General features: G+C 31.4%; 1 protein-coding gene across 2 annotated transcripts in view; it reads right to left on the bottom strand.

The window, feature by feature from the left end:
- Window positions 1-1,885: 1,885 nt before the first annotated feature.
- Snx27 (sorting nexin 27) overlaps window positions 1,886-18,526 on the bottom strand; it is a 39,969-nt gene continuing 23,328 nt past the window's right edge. For both annotated transcript variants that reach the window (XM_065507546.1, XM_065507547.1), the window contains exons 2-6: window positions 12,548-12,650; window positions 3,887-3,969; window positions 2,973-3,808; window positions 2,725-2,903; window positions 1,886-2,657 (exon numbers count right to left, since the gene is read on the bottom strand). In XM_065507546.1, the coding sequence (XP_065363618.1) occupies window positions 2,589-2,657; window positions 2,725-2,903; window positions 2,973-3,808; window positions 3,887-3,969; window positions 12,548-12,650 (1,270 nt within the window). In that variant the 3' untranslated portion in view covers window positions 1,886-2,588. The remainder of the gene's footprint in view (window positions 2,658-2,724; window positions 2,904-2,972; window positions 3,809-3,886; window positions 3,970-12,547; window positions 12,651-18,526) is intronic.

The raw sequence follows: 18,526 nt of genomic DNA, 5'->3' as shown, positions 1-18,526 counted from the left end.
ACGATCGAATTTACTCGATATCGAATGCGGTAATTCGGCCCCAGGACAACCTCGACTTTTGACCTATATCTGGATTACTAAGACATTAATATAGACAATATGGATATCTAATGATAGATATTTGATATAGTAAGTTGGACCTACAATAGGTGAAAATCGGAAAAAATATTTTTTTAAAAAACAAAAAAAAAATTTTAAATTTAAAAAAATTTTAAAATTTAAAAAAAAACAAATTTTAAATTAAATAATTCAAAAAAAAAAATTTCCAAAAAATTAAAAAATCAACTGGAAAAAAAAATTTTTGTTTACCTAAAAATCGTTAGCTTAGTACGCAAACGTAACAAGTCCACTTTTGATTGAAAATAAGATTTTGATGCAGAAAGATAGTAAAACATAAGATACATATTTTGCAATAAAAAATTTCCTTATTTTATTTCTAACTGATGATTTTTCAGTGATACTCAAAACTGATAACTCCACAAAAAATAAAATAATAAGAAAACATGCTAAGTCCAGCAAAAAACATTGAATATGCTATTTAAATTTACTTTTTCAATTCTATTTGCTATAATACTTTGAAGATTAACATTTTTCGATGTAATCACTATAGTATGGTTACACAATTCACTGTAAAATAAAAAAAATAAATAAATTTTGAAGAAATAATAATAAAAATCTAATTTATTTAAGATTTTGAGTTATTTTGTTTTATAGCAATGAAATAAGACTGTTTTTTGTTATGTATTTAAATAATATAAAATAATAAAACGAGAAATTAAAATTTATTATAAGAAAATGTGCTAAGTTCAGCCAAAAAACACAAAATCATAAAAATCAAAAGAGCTAAGTCCCTAAAAATGGCTTCAGTTTCTAAAGCCATTTCAATTATTTTATTTTTTTCAACTGATACTTAAAGCCAACAGAACATAGGAGAGAACTGCATTTACAGATCTAATGAATATTGAAAGCAAAAAAAGATAGAACGTTTTTTGTCTCTATCGTGATATTCCCATGAACTTTTCATTCACAATAGTTGATTTTTGTTCGTAACAGCTGATTATTGTTTACAAAATTCCATGTAAAAATTAAAAGGAAAAGGGAACCTATTTCATGTGAAATATTCACCCCTATCGGCAATAACATGTGAAATTTTGTTCCGATGAAATATTCATTTCCCTCGAAGGGAAAATTGCTATCGGGAATATCATGATGAACTTTACATTCACAATAGTTGATTTTGTTCGTAACAGCTGTTTATTGTTTACAAAATTCCATCTAAAAATTTCACAACAAGGGGAATTTTTTTCACGTGAGCAAAGTTTATGAACGAAAAAAGGAAAAGGGAAAATATTTCATGTGAAATGTTGATTCGCGATAGGGGTGATTGATTCGCGATAGGGGTGATAATTTAGATTTCGATATTAATCATTTTCGGCAAATTTGTATTAATAGAATATTTTTTTTACTTATTTTATTACGTTGTTTTGTTGTGAAAAAATTGTTCATAGAAGTAAATTCGCAGACTTTCACTGAAATGGACATCAATGATTACATGTATTTTGTTGTTGAAAGACTTAGGGTTTTTGCAGCAGACTTAGGTTTTTGTGTGTCTCAGTAAAGCTTCTATGTGTATTTTGTTCTAAGTTTTCTTCGATATACGAATTCTAAATTGTAACTCTCTTTTAATCAGCTTTATTAAAGTGAACGTGACAAAAAACATTAGTTTTTTAAATAATATCATAGTACCTATCATGAAAAATTGCAGAAAACTCAAATAACAAGTGAAGTTTCATAAGTTAAAGAATTGTTTTTAGAACTTCTAAAAATATCTAATTCATACCAACTTGAATTTTTCCATACAATTATTAATAACAAGTAAAATCTCTTAAATATATATGTTGAATACAAAGAAAATATGTATGTCTGATTTTATTTAAATATATATTTTTTGTTAAAGAAATAGTTTTTGATCAGAATGGCGTTTATTAAGTCTAATATATAAATGGTCAGCTTAAATACATAATGATTATATAATTTTGCCATAAATAATACAAAAAAAAGAAAAGAAAACCATTTAGATAGATGTATTTATAAACAAAATACATACATATAAAAATTTAAATCAATATTGGATATTTTTTTAAATAAAACAAAAATATCAACAATAATACATAATTGAAAACTTTAAAGAATGATTTTAAATCTTGTGGAATTCAGTTTAAATTTTCTAAAATACTCGCTAAATAATTTCGCTCAAAATTATCACGAATGCTAACTAAATTGATGTAGTAATAAGTATAAGAAAAATATACAGTTGTAAAATAAGTGTATGCATAATAATATAATATAATTATAATAATAATATAGATAAATAAATTTGTTTCATATGCAATAGATACTAAATACAATTAGAAAATAAATCATGTTTTATTTTCAAGTGTTTAAATAATTTACAAAATTATAAAGATTTTTTTGTTTGTTTGTAACTTTTGCAAACGATTTTTTGTTAAATTTTAAACATAATTTTAAGTGAGGGGGTGTGTTTTTATTACAAACTAAATTAAAATCTAATAACGTTGTTGTAATTGTTAATCGCCAGCATCTTCCCATTTGCGTTCTTCCATTATGCGATCATAACAATCGGAAAGGAAAGCGTGCTAAAAGGTATGAAATGCAAATTAGTTAAATAATAAATAATTTTGTATTTAAAACAAAGAAACTTACATAAGGTGTGTAAACCTTAACCCATCTGGCTGGTTTGTCGGGTCGATTATATTGGAAACAGAATGACATAGACTCATCATCACTCTCCCAGCGTGTTATGCTATCCCAAGTTAACTCCACCATTTGGGCTTCTAATGAGCCGTCTTCACGACAAGCATGCAAACGAAAACTTTTCATGCCTAAAGAAACCGAAACAAAAATGAGCAATAAAATCAATTTACTTAGTTCTGTTAAACAGCTAAACTTACCCACTGCTGGCACCACATGACCCTCCTTACGACTGTCGCAAGCACAGTGAGGAAATACCACATCACCATAACCCGGCAATGTGCGTGCCAATGCCAAATACTCTGACGCCTTTTTAGCATCCTGTAGAGCTTTCAATTCATACAGACGACCCTCGGCCCGTATATTGCCACGATTTACCTCATCCACGGCCTGATAGAATATAAATTTAGCTGCCTGTTCTCCCTGCGGCAAGGTCAGTTCACGCGACACCGAAAACAGCCATCTCCTAACACACAGACATGTACTCGAGGCCGTGCTATAGTTCTGAACATACAACTGATGGGGAATTTCGTGGGGCTGCAGCTTACGCTCGAAATTATATTCGACAATTTCGAACAGATAGAAATACTGCTGGGTATAGGAAGTGAAATTGGCGCGTTGTACTAATATCTCCCATACCACTTGAGCATTTGCGGATTTTTTCACCGACACGGTGGTGACCTCATGATCGGGCAACATGACTTTAATGTCAACGGGCGAGGCAGAAATATCATCTTCGGAATCGGTTAGGAAGTCTTGGACCGCATCACTTTCGGCTATAACACGTACGGCGCACACTTTCTCCAAGTACTGTTCGAGACCGCGTCGTCGTGTGTCCAATTGCTGTTCGCTCAATTGAAAGGGCCATTTGCCGGGCAATTTGGGAAAATTGAAACCGGTAAACTCTTTGCGAAGAATGGAGTGTAAGTTGGAGAATTCACGGTAGCGACGCGAGCACAGCTGGCGTCCGGCCATATGAATATTAAATACAATATAACGCTCACCATTACGATTGATGATGCTGTAGTCAGGAATACTAAAAGAAAAATGGGAGATAATTGAATTTGTTATTAAAAATAATGGAAATTTTGTTTAATAAATAATGGTACGTTACCTTATTGGCAATGATCGTTTGTCTGAATAATCAATATACGAATAACCACTTTGATCTTCTTGAGGTTCAAGTCTTTCTGCTTCCTGAAACGATAAAAGAATATTTACATAAATAAAATGCAAGAACCAGTAAGAAATACATGTTATTTAAATACTTAATTACAATAAAAGAGTTCAATTTGACTAGAATAAGTTCGTATTTCTGTTTGCAATGTACCAAAATGAATCCATTATAGGGAGGAAACAAACAAATTTCAACAAGGCATCGGACCTTTCCCATTCCAAAGTTGTTAAAACTTGGTACACAGGTTCATGATAAAAAATTATCATAATAAATTTCCTAAATATCCTTTTATTCTGCACATAGGATATTCAAGCAAAAAATTTTCCTTAAACAAAGGATATCTCAAAAAAGATAACCAAAAAACTTCAAATATATTTTTAGGTACGAGAGCGGGTCAATAAGTCCGTGAGTTTTTGAATGAAACACTGGTGTTTGTGTATAAAAAATATTTGTTTTTTTCATCATAGTCTCCTCCATACACTTTGTCCAACGTTTCTCCAATTTTTTTTATCCCTTCGAAAAAATAAGATTTGTCGAGGTCATCAAAATAGGTATTTTTTGTGAGATGATTTCATCTGTGGAGTCAAATCTCTTTCCGCTGAGTCATTTCTTCAGGTTTGGAAACAAGAAATAGTCACTCGGGGCTAAATCCGGAGAATAGGGTGGAAGGGGGAGCATTTCGTAGACTAATTCATGGTTTTTTGCCTTGGAAACTCCACATGTGTGCACCCGATAGTGAGCAAACGCGGCAGCCGTCTTACGGAAAGCTTTCTCATACCCCAATGATTTTTCAAAATTGAAAATAACACAATAAAGTAAATTTTGATAAAAAAAAAAATAAAATTTATTCCAAAGATCACTAAATGAAAGATCATTAAAATTTGAAAATGAATTTGTGCATATGGCCACCGCAGCTGTTCTTGCATTCTGATCTTCCAATTTTGGGCCACTTAAAAATTTGTATTGAAAATAATAAATAAAAAAAAAATCCGGGATTTTCAATAGATGGCATATCTTCTGAATGCGGTTTTTGTTTTTAATAACTTGTTTCATTTTGAAGGATACATATCTGTCATTTAATCTAACTTAATTATTGAACATATAGTGGAAACAATGAAGTTTTTTTTTGCTTAGAAAATGTCGAATTTTGTGTCAAAATAGCCTCATATGGGGGAAGTTTAGCTTTACTTCTTCAATTTGAAAAAAACTGCATCTGAAGCACACCTATTGCTCACCAAAGCTTATTGTGAATGTGTTCCATCGGTTTCAAAGTGCGAGAGATGGTTTTAGTGCGGTTCAGAAGTGATGATTTTGATACGGAAGACAAAGATCGTCCAGAACAGCCAACAAATTTAAAAATTGGAGGCATTACTCCATGAAGATTGTTGTAAAACCCATCAAGAGCTTGCACAATCATTGGGAGCTACTCAAGCAGCAATTTCAAAATCCATTATAGGAAAACAACTAAGAGAGCTATATTCGGCTGTGCCGAATCTTAAATACCCTTCACCAACTTATACTTCAAAATACAAATTTTAAATATTTTTAGATAAACAAAATTAATTTTTTTTTAAAGTTGTTTTTTCCATTTTTTGTAAAAATTTTTTTTTCGAATTGTTAATAATTTTTTTTTTAAATTTAAAACTTTTTAATTTTAAAAAAATTTTGTTTTTTGGTGAAAAATAATTCGGGTTAAAATTTTTTCCGATTTTGACCCATTGTAGGTCCAACTTACTATGGTTTTATATACGTCGTAGCAAAGGTCTTTGAAATATCTATCGTTAGATATCCATGTTGTCTATATTAATGACTTAGTAATCCAGATATAGGTCAAAAATCGAGGTTGTCCTGGTTTTTTCCTCATATCTCAGCCATTTGTGGACCGATTTTGCTGAAAGCATGTCTGACAGAATTATTGAAGATTTGTTTCCCGAAGATATCTGGGGTCTTCAGAAAATTGACTTCAACAGACTGACAGACGGACATGGCTTAATCGACTCCGCTATCTATAAGGATCCAGAATATATATATTTTATAGGGTCGAAAAATTATATTGTGGAAATTACAAACGGAATGACAAACTTATATATACCATTCTCTCGAAGGTGAAGGGTATAAAATGCAGGCAAATTGGTAACGAATTGAAGCCGATAGACCTTGAACGACGATTTTGCATGTTCGAAATGATGCTTGAACGCTATAAAAGAAAATCATTTTTGCACCGCTATGAAAAATTTATCCATTAAAATAAACCGAAACGTAATATATATGTGATGCCCAGCCAACCAGCCGAATGGACACCAAAGCCACATTCCCACGACACATTCCCAGGCCAAGGGCTGTCAACTCAGCAAACACTGCTGCTACAACAACACCAAAGCCAAATAATCACGGCACTAAAGAAAATCTGGTGGGAGCAAAAGGGTCCTTTTTATTATGAGCTGCTGAAATCTGACCTGACAATCACAAGGAACCTGTACTGAACGCAACTAATTCTGGTTAGAAGCGCACAGAATATGGCGCCAGACATTAAACCGTATGGAATATTACATGACAACGCTCGGCCACATATTGCAATGCCTGTTAAAAACTATTTAGAATGAAGTGGTTTAGCCCAGATCGCTTTATAGCCCAGACCGATCCCCGTTAGAATAATATTTATTTCGAGCGATTCAGAACACTCTCTCTGAATGGAGTATCCGATATTGGATTGATTTGTGCTTGGCCTCAAAAGATGAGCAGTTCAATGGCTAATACATATTGTTACGAAATTGTACTTGAATTCAAATATAACGATTTTAAGGGCTGATTTAAAAGTAGCATAATGCTTTCAAATAACAGTGCTGTAATAGCAAACTGTAACATATCTGTGGGCATTATTAAATAAAAGCTTTCAGTTGACCTTTGATCGTAAGTTGGCAACGCTGTTTGAACTCGAATATTCAGTTAAAGAACATTGTAGAAATTACACCACAGATGGCGTGTGATCTAGAATATTCAAACTTTGACAGTTAAAGAGCAATCTAGAGTGCAGATGGCAGTGTTATAAATAGTGGCAGAGGTTGCAGTCGTTAGTCAGTTTATCAGAGACGCTATTTGAATAAACATCAACTGAGTGCCTTAAAGTGTGCTGTATTTTTCAAGTGAATTCGTATACATTATAAAGCGTCTGTATTTCTGAGAATTTATAAACGTGTATAAAAAAAAACATTGAGTGACTATTTAATTCTGTTGTTGTACATTTTAAATAAAGAGTTGTTACAATTTTCAAACTACTAAACGGCTTTTATTTGCAATCAAAAGTATCCGGTTTATTTTAAGGAAATAAACCAAACGTTTTGAAAAGGTTAAAACGTAACAATATTTTGAATAAATTTATATTGTACAAATGTTTCAAAATAAAAGCAAAAATTTTAAAAAATTCCACATTTCTAAGTCATACGCCCATTAGTAACCTTAATTTTTCTACCAACTTTTGAGAGGATCGGTCCATAATTGACTCTACCTTCCATATAACCTCTATATCAGAAAAATATTTTATTGTCACATATTAATGGTGGATATAGAATATTCGGCACAGCCGAATATAACACCCTTACTTGTGTTTTATTTATTTATAGAAAGTAAAATTAAATTTATGAAATACAATGAATGAGTGTGGGCTACTAGACCATTACACTATTTAAATTTTAAAGTTCAATTAATAAATTGGCATTTCTCAGAATTTTTATTATTTTTGTGGCTGTAGTCTTATTTTGGCAGTTGAGAAGTTGCTTTTGTGATTCATTTATTGAGGTCGTTGGTCATTCTTTTAGATAATGGTTTATTGTGAGATCTTCAGAGCACTGTTAACATTTTTGGTTGAGTTATTCGAATACAATCATTTCGACTGATATGTTTACTGTAAGGTGGTGTAATTATGCGATCTTAACTAGCTTTTTGATGCACTCTATTGTTTGTGGTGTTGTTTCTGTTGAAGCTTTTTATGGAAGTTGAAAATTACTGGTACAAATGGTGGGACTTCTGTTATTAATGGATATTTTATTGGGTTGTTTGCAGCTCAGTCTGCATATTCATTACCCTTAAATATCTAGATCTCCAAATATCCAGAGAATGATGATTTCGGAAAGGAGCGTACAGTTATTTAGAACACATTTTCTATTTTCACAATCGAGTTTAAGGAATTTGGTTGTACTTAAACTTTCGGTACAAATCACAGTCTGTTCTTCCATCTTTAAATCATAGAATACAGCGAACCTCTACATCTGTTAACCAGTATATTAGAACTGCTTCGAGTATGAAAATATGTTTGATTTATAGTAAACTCTATGGTGCGATACCCAATATTATGCAAAGCTTTAAACATGTAAATGGTAAGAGAGTTTTGGATATATCTCGGAAGGTTAAAAACTAGTTTCAGTGCTTTGTTCTGAGAACTTTGAAGAGCTTTGAAATTCGCTGTCTTTTTGTACGCATATAGCATCGGCAGGTAACGCAAATGACTGTGAATGAGAGTATTATATATTAATAACTTTATCTTTTCATCAAATAAGTTTTTGAATTTATATAGATAATTTATAAGTGAAGTTGTTGAAAGATACTTCGATTCACTTGCAACAAGAAAATACATGTCAGTCAATGTATTTTGTTGCTGCAGCAGACATATGATTTTATAAATAAACAAAATTGTTACCGGTTATAACGAAAAATCTCTCCCTTATAGTAATTACGCTAGAAGAACATAGTTAAAATACATTTCTAAAGGCACTTGTGTCATTTCAACCCGTCTGTTATAGGTTATTGCCATAAAAATCATCAAGTAACGTTCAATAAATATGTGCCTTATCATCAAACGTCTTTAAGCCACTTTAAAAGGATGATCTTTATTTCAAATGCAGGCAGCCAGCTTTCAACTAATTAATATTACTTTAGTAGTATAAATTGCACATGGCAGCTAAATACTTAAACTAATTGACTTGTAAATAATATAGTACATTATTCATGTTCTTTTTTCCATTAGAAAATCAATAATAAAACAAGTAAGAGTGCTATATTAGGCATTGACGAATCTTATATCCCCTTTACCAAAGTATACTTTACGATAAATATTATTCACTCCTATCGGCAATAACATGAGAAATTTTGTTATTATGAAATATCCATTTCCCTCGAAGCTATCATGATATTCCCATGAACTTTTCATTCACAATAGTTAATGTTGTTCATAACAGCTGCTTATTGTTTACAGAATTCCATCTAAAAATTTCACAACATGAAGAATTTTTCACTTGAACAAAGTTGATGAACGACAAATGGGGAAAGGAAACATATTTCATGTGAAATATTCACCCCTATGGACAATAACATGTGGAATTTTGTACCCATGAAATATCCATTTCTCTCGAAGGGAAAATTGCTACCATGAACTTTTCATTCACAATAGTTCATCTTGTTCGTAACAGCTGTTTATTGTTTACCAAATTCCATCTAAAAATTTCACAACATGGGGAATTTTTTCACGTGAACAAAGTTTATGAACGAAAAAAGGAAAAGGGAACATATTGATTCGCGATAGGTCTGATTAAAAACTATTTTTGGTGAAAAAAAGTTTGGTAAAATAAATGTTGATGGTGAAAATAGATGAAAAATCGAGGTAGTCATGGTTTTTTGCTTATATCTCAGTCACTTTTGGGCCGATTTTATTGGGTATATGACTTAAAAATGCTGTATTTTTTTCAAATTTTTAGCTTTTATTTTGAAACATTTGTACAATATAAATTTATTCAAAGCATTGGCCATTGTTAGCTATGACCTTTTCCCATCTTTCTGCCAACATATGGATTCCGAGCCAAAAGAACTGCTCATCTTTTGAGTCAAACAACGAATCAAGCCAATATCGGATACTGTGTTTCAAAGGGAAGCGTATCTCAGGGAGAGCGTTATGCATCGATGGAAACAAATAGTAGTAGGACGGGGCAAGGTCTAGACCATAAAACGGGTGAGGCAAAACTTCCCAACAACTTTATTCTTAATTGTTTTTAAAAGAGGGGGTTACTCTCATTGCGATGCGAAAGAAAAATGGTACAATTGGTACCCTTTATTGCGTTTTCGCATCGCACAAAAAATTTGTTTAAAATGTTTTTATTTACAACTTTTGACATTTCATTTTGTCATTCTTCGCTATTGTTTATTTTGTGGTGCCTGTGTTGCTTCTTTATGCGAAGGCGTTTGCGTAGACGACACGGAGTACCAAATTGTATTCTTATCGCATTTACCTTTCGTATCGAAATTGCTTTCGCATCGCAATAGAGAGTAACACCCCAGGTATTGCAATATGTGGCCGTGTGTTGTCATGATGGAATATTACGGTTTCATGTCTGGGCGTTTCTCCACCAATACTCCCTTTAAACGAATCAGTTACATTCGATACAGGTTCTCTGTGATGGTCTGGTTAGATTTCAGCAACTCATAATAATGATAGGACCCTTTTGCTACCACGAAATACTGAGAATTACCTTAGCGCCATGGATATATGGCTTTAGTGTCAATTCGGCTGGTTGGCCGGGCTTCACAAACAATCTCTTACGCTTCGGGTTATCGTAATGGATCCATTTTTCATCGCAAGTAATGATTCGGTGCAAAAATGATTTTCTTTTATAGCGTTCAAGCATCATTTCGGACATATAAAATCGTCTTTCAAGGTATCTCGGCTTCAATTCGTATGTTACCTAATTCCCCTGCTTTTTAATGAATCCTGCTGTTCATAAACGTTTTAAAATTGTAGCTTGAGTAGCTCCCAATGAGTTTACAAAGCTCTTGTTGAGTTTGACAACAATCTTCATGAAGTAATGCTTCCAATTATTGGTCTTCATACTTTTTTGGCTGGCCTGGGCGATCTTTGTCTTCCGTGTCAAAATCACCTCTTCTGAACCGAACAAACCACCTCTCGCACGTGGAAAAACACATTCAGCTTTGGTGAGCAATCGGTGTGCTTCATAGGCCCTATTATTTAAATTTAAGAAGAAAAGCAAAACTTCCAGCATATGACGCATTGTGAAGGGTATACCTTTCACCATCGTGAGAAGGGTATATATAAGTTTGTCATTCCGTTTGTAATTTCCACAATATAATTTTCCGACCCTATATATTATATATATTCTGGATCCTTATAGATAGCGGATTCGATTAAGCCAAGTCCGTCTGTCTGTTGAAACTTTCCGAAGCTCCCAAATAACTTACATACACGATTCATACATCAAAATCTCCGGAATTCTTCCGACTCGCTTTAAAATAGAGAAAATCGGTCCACAAATGGCTGAGATATAAGGAAAAAACCAGGTCAACCTCGATTTTTGACCTATAGCTGGATTACTAAGTCATTAATATAGACAATATGGATATCTAATGATAGATATTTCAAAGACCTTTGCAACGACGTATATAAGACCATAGTAAGTTCGACCTACAATGGGTCAAAATCGGAAAAAAATATTTTTTAATCCGAATTTTTTTTTCACCAAAAGTTTATTTCGTTAAATATTAAAAAAAAATTTTTAAAAAATATTTTTTTTTAAATTTTAAAAATTTTAAAAAAACAATTCGAAAAATTTTTTTTCCAAAAAATTAAAAAAAACAACTTTGAAAAAAAAATTTGTTTACCTAAAAATATTAAAATTTTTTATTTTATAGTATAATTTGGTGAAGGGTATAAAAGATTCGGCACAGCCGAATATAGCTCTCTTGCTGAGAGAATAAATGACAGATACATACCCTTCAAAATGTCATAAAAGTTATTAAAAACAAAAAAAAAGCGTTCAAAAGATACGCCATCTATTATTAAGCCCACATTTTTAAGTCATACACTCAATATTTTGATGTGTTACAAAAGGAGTGACAAAGTCAATACGCCGCGCCCATCATCTTTTTAGATGGTGGGTATAAAAATCGAGGTAGTCGCTGTGTTTTGCTTATCAGCCCAATTATGAATAAAAAATTCCCCGGGAGTTTGTTCCCAGGGAGTTTTTTCCCATTGAATTTGAATAGGAAAAATGGGAAAAGGGAAAAAACTCCCGGGGAATTTTTATTTATAATTGGGCTGTATATCTCAGTCGTGTGTGTGCTGATTTTCTCGATTTTAAATAGAGGATATATTGACGTATCAATCATGTATGAAAGTTATTTGGAGGAAAGTTGATTTCAATAGACTGAAAGACAGTCATGGCTATATCGACTCTATACTTTATGGGGTCGCAAATGATAAATGTAGAAATTACAAAGGAAATGACAAACTTATACCACTCATGGTGAAGGGTATAAAAATATTATGTATTACCAATAAATAAGTAAATGACTTTTTACTTTTGCTTTGCATTCAGCCAACCAACCATCCATCCATCCATTAATTTAGTCTCTGGCCTCCTATTTGGTACTATTTTTACATGATTACACGCTTATTTATATAAAATAATTTTGCATATAAACATCCACACTACGTAATTGTTCCATACGTACGTTCATGTTCATAATAATACATCTCGTACGTAATAAATTGTTAATAATAAATAAATCATAAATAAATAATAATGTTGCTTTACTTACTTGTTGTGTTACTGATATAACGGTTAATGTTAAACAATCACCACCAGATTTAATGAGATCAACAACTTGTTTATGTGTGGCACCCTCAACACTAATACCATTTCTGTTAAAATGATGTTGCAACCAGAACATGAAATGAGAAAAAAGAGGTTAAACGAAATTAATTAATATTCAATTCAATATACTACTACATAATATGTATTTCTTTTCATTAAACAACAAATACAAAAATCTATCAATTAAAATAGAAAATAATATGAAACATAAAGAATAAAAACCAAGTTGAAAGGAACTAAAGAAAAAACCATTTGAGCTGTGTGTATGTAGATTGGTTCCGTGGTTTATGTGTGTGCGAATATTCTACATCCTTTTCTCAAGTGCAAGACATACTCGACACAAACAACCTACTACATGCACGCATTTAGATTGAAAAAGCGTCTTATGGAAAAGACGTTCAAGGGTTTGGAGCTCTTACACACGTACTTGCATACGTATGCATTTGTGTCTATACTCATGCAATTGCACCACCCTGACGCATGAAAGGTTTTTGCTCTAGCATCTATAAGAAAAAGTCTGTTTGTTATATCCTGCTTGTGTGCGTATGCATTAGAAAGTATCAGGAAACCAGGAAATGTATGTGTAGTATACATTACGGTAGCCCAAAATCATGTCTCCTCACAACTGGACAAACAAATAATTGTTTGGTCTGCCTCTACTCCGTTTTTCCCTAGAACAAAAATGTTGAGAAATGACAAATAAACTTTTATTACTGTTGCCAACATCTAAAAATTTGTCTTTCTCCTTACAAATGGAACCACCCTAATGTACATATATAGATATGTTTGTCTCTATAAAATGTATACTGTGTTCTTTACATCGATAGTATATTGTAGTAAAATGTGTGAGAATATTGGAGTGCATTAAAAACACTTCTTCGAACATGTGTCAGGCTTCATTGGTTGATTTCAGTGCCATAAGAGAATAAATTCTATACTAGATTAAACAATATTTTTATACCCTTCGCCATGAGTGGCAAGGGTATATATAAGTTTGTCATTCCGTTTGTAATTTCTACATTTTTTAATTTGCGACCCCACAAAGTATATATATTCTGGATCGTTATAGAAAGCGTAGTCGATATAACCAAATAACTTTGATACATTCATATATGATTGATACATCAATATATTGGGAATATATCTCCCGGATCGGTTGAATTTATATAATATGAATTAAAAATAGCTGAGATATAAGGAAACAACCGGGACAACCTCGATTTTTGGTCTATTTTTTATCTAATGTATATGGATTACAAAATAAAAAATTAAAATTTTTTTTTTTACATTTTTTATTTAAATTTTTTTTTTAATTTATTAGAGGAAAACAAGTAAGAGTGCTATACTCGGCTGTGCCGAATCTTATATACCCTTCACCAAATTATACCTTAAAATTTTAAATATTTTTAGGTAAACAAAACTTAATTTTTTAATTTTTTGGAAAAAAAATTTTTTTGATTGTTATTTAAAATTTTTAAATTTTTTTTTTAAATTTAAAATTTTTTTATTTTTTTAATATTAAAAATTTTTTTTTCCGATTTTGACCCATTGTAGGTCCAACTTACTATGGTTGCAAATGTCTTTGAAATATCTATCATTAGATATCCATATTGTCTATATTAATGCCTTAGTAATCCAGATATAGGTCAAAAATCGAGGTTGTCTTGGTTTTTTCCTCATATCTCAGCCATTTGTGGACCGATTTTGCTGATTTTAAATAGCAAAATTCTCGAAAGCATTTCTGACAGAATTATTGAAGATTTGGATCCCGAAGATATCTGGGGTCTTCAAAACATTGATTTCAACAGACAGACAGACGGACACGGCTTAATCGACTCCGCTATCTATAAGGATCCAGAATATATATACATACTTTATAGGGTCGGAAATGAAAAATGTAGAAATTACAAACGGAATGACAAACTTATATATACCCTTCTCACGAAGGTGAAGGGTATAAAAATGATGAGTAAAAATTTTTTGCTGAAAAAAAATCGGATTAAAAAATATTTTCCCCGGCTTTGTACGTCCAACTTACTATAGCCTTATATACATCGTTGCAATGCACTTTGAAATATCTACCATTAGATATCCATATTGTCTATATTAATGACTTAGTAATCCAGATATACAGTGACGGACATTACAATAGAATCACTACCAATATTTAATTTAAAACCAGGAGCAATCATAAGGATTGGTGTGGGCCAGAAAATATAAAAAAGTGGCAAAATGTGTTGTGGACGGACGAAACGACCATTAATTTAATTGGTAGTGATGATAAGACATGGGTTAGACGTCCAAAAAATGGCAAAAACCAAAAACGTTTAAACATGGTTGGGGAAATATTATTATATGGGGATGCTTTTCTTGGTATTGCGTTGGTCCAATTTATTGGATTAAAGAAAATATGGATAAGCACTTGTATGTAAATATTTTGGAGAATGTTATAAAGCCACATGCAGAATGGAATATGCCCTTAAAATGGCTCTTCCAGCAAGATAATGACCCAAAGCACACATCAGGTCTTGCCAAAAAATGGTTTTTATATAACAAAATTCATGTTATGGAATGGCCGTCTCAATAACCAGACTTAAATCCTATGGAAAATAGTAAAAGACAAACGGACCTGAAAAATTGAAAAACAAGGAAGAACTTTGGCAGAAAATTCAGGAAATATGGTATGCAATTTCCCGATCTACATGCGAAAGTTTGTTAAATTCAATCCCCAAAAGATATGATGCTGTTATTAGAATTAATTGATATGCAACAAAATATTAAGAAAACAACGAATTCTTATGATGATTTTTTATTTTTAATCATTTTAAGACTGATTGATTCTATTTGAATGTCGCATATTTTATTTAGTCTTTTAGATTTGACATCGTTTTTAACATAAGAATGTGTTATTTTTTTATTTAGTTTTTTTCTATTTATTGCTTACGTTATGAGCATTAATATATAATGAACAAATTTTAAATTTTGAAATCAAATTTTGTAGTTTTACCGCTTTAATCGAATTCATATGTATTGATTCTATTGTATTGTCAGTCACTGTATGTACATCAAAAATAGACGTACAATCGAGGTTGTCCCGGTTGTTTCCTTATATCTCAGCCATTTGTAGGCTGATTTTGTCGATTTTAAATAGCAACTGAGCCGGAAGAATGCCCGATATAATTGATATATGAATCATGAATGTAAGTTATTTGGGGAATGACGGACTTATATACATATACACTTTCCACTCATGGTGAAGGATATAAAAAAGGGCGGCTGAATGTGTTTCATCTGTTTCAATGTGCGAGAGATGGTATGTGCGTGCGGTTCAGAAGTGGTGATTATTACACGAAAAACAAAGATCGCTCAAGGCCGCCAAAAATGTTTGAAGACCAAGAATTAAAGGCATTACTCCATGAATATTGTTGTAAAACTCAACAAGATCTTGTAAAATCATAGGGAGCTAATCAAGCAGCAATTTCAAAACGTTTGCGAGCAGCAAGATTCATCCAAAAGCAGGGAAATTGGGTAGCATATGAATTGAAAACGAGAGACCTTGCATGTCCGAAATGCTGCTTGAACGCTATAAAAGAAAATCATTTTTGCAACGAATTATTACTTGCGATGGAAAATTAATCCATTATGAAAACCCGTAGAGTAAGAAATCGTATGTCGACACGAAAGCCAAATATCCATGGCGCTAAGGTAATTATCTGTATTTTGTGGGATCAAAAGGGTAATATATTATAAGCTGCTGAAATCTGACCTGACCCATTACAGGGAACTTGTACCGAACGCAACTAATTCGTTTGAAGCGAGAATTTGCCGAAAAATATACAGAATATGTCGTAATATTCCGTCAGACCGTGACCCGTCCGACTACCATTCGTATCGATCGATGCAGAACGCTCTCTCTGGGATACGCTGCACTTTGGAATAGAGTTTCCGATATTGGCTTGATTCATTCTTGGCCTCAAACGATAAACAGTTCTTTTGGCTCGGAATCCATATGTTGCTGGAAAGATGGGAAGAGGTCATAGCTAACATTGGCCAATATTTTGAATAAATTTATATTGTACAAATGTTTCAAAATAAAAGCTAGAAATTTGAAAAAAAAAATACCCCATTTTTAAGTCATACATCCAATACAAAGTTAAAATTAACGGTAGCTTTTTTTTAAATTTTACATATTGCCAAATTTATATGAAATATTCTGAGGAATACATATCATAAGTATTTCGAAAAAGGATTTTAATGTATGAAAAATTATGTTGATCTAATTTTTATTTGAAAATTATTGATTGAAGATTTTATTTGTATCATTATATTTAGATCATATTATAGCCATATTATAATCATCTTATATGCTTAAGCGTAGGTCATATTATAGTTAGTTTAAGGTCATAATCGTGGGTCATATTACAGTTAGTTTATTATAGTTAGTTTAAAGATTTAATCATAGGTCATATTATAGTTAGTTTAAGGTCATGTTTTAATCTTAGGTCATATTATAGTTAGTCTTAATCGTAGGACATTTTATAGTTAGTTTATAGACTTAATCGAAGGTCATATTATAGTCAGTTTAAAGTCTTAATCGTAGGTCATATTATAGTTAGTTTAGAGTCCTAATAGTTGGTCATATTATAGTTAGTTTAAGGTCTTAATCGTAGGTCATTTAATAGTTAGTTTATAGACTTAATCGTAGGCCATATTATAGTCAGTTTATAGTTTCAATCGTAGGTCATATTATACCCAGTTTAAAGACTTAATCGTAGGTCATATTATAGTTAGTTCAAGGTCTTAATCATAGGCCATATTATAGTCAGCTTAAAGTCTTAATCGTGGGTCATATTATAGTTAGTTAACGTCGTAATCGTAAGTCTTATTATAGTTAGTTTAAGGTCTTAATAGTAGGACATATTGTAGTCAGTTTATATACTTTATCGTAGGTCATATTATAGTTAATTTAAAGTCCTAATCGTAGATCATATTATAGCTAGTTTAAAGTCTTAATCGTAGGTCTTTTTCGACACCTGCCGAATTGAAAAAGTACTTCGAAAACTGGTTTAAATGTATGGAAAATTATTTTGATCTAATTTTTATTTGAAAATTATTAATTGAAGATTTTATTTGGAGATTTTGTATGATTTTATCCAAAAATGTGTATGTTATAGTTAACCACGAATACATCCCTTTAAAATCACTTTTTCAACTTTAAAATCCCCTCAACTTGTTCCCAATATGTACTTCTATAGTTATTCTTTGCTTCTGTTTAAGTACGTGTATAAATACAAATACAAAACAGAAAAACAAAATTCACAAAAATAACACACTTCAAGCCAATAGAGAGAGTTTGAATTGAATTGTGTTTTTGTCCAAATATTCAAAAGTCAAAGGATTCAAACATTTTTGTTATTTATTTATTTATTTATTTATTTAAAAATGTCAACAATGATGATGGTGGTGCGACATACTCTCACAAAAACAAATAAAACATTTTTATTTTTTCGATATCGATTCAATTTGATTAATTTATTTTAGTTGATAAATTCATTTAAATGTTTTTCAAGGGGAAACTCATTTGCAAACAAAGCTTTAAATGTTATTTAATTATTTTTAATTAAGTTTATATAAAAAATTAATAACATATTCATGTTTCACCAAAAAAAAAACATATTTGACATGTCTTAGATTAAAACATATAGATCGGAAACTCTCCTGTCACACACCTAACTCAGTTGTGAAAAACCTAAGTCGTGAAAATGTATTAGTAAAAAACTATGTCAAAATTAAAACAACAATGTGTAACTTTTTTGAGTAGTTTTTTTTTTTGAGTTTTTTTCTAGTTTCCATTCTATGTATATTTTCTCTATGGTTATAAATATACTGAATCCAGAGACGCAATTAAAATTTAGACCAAATC

This window comes from Calliphora vicina, chromosome 4, assembly GCF_958450345.1.
Source record: "Calliphora vicina chromosome 4, idCalVici1.1, whole genome shotgun sequence".
Taxonomy (NCBI): Eukaryota; Metazoa; Arthropoda; class Insecta; order Diptera; family Calliphoridae; genus Calliphora; species Calliphora vicina.
The sequence above is the reverse complement of the archived record's forward strand: the minus strand, read 5'-3'. Positions and strand labels throughout refer to the sequence as shown.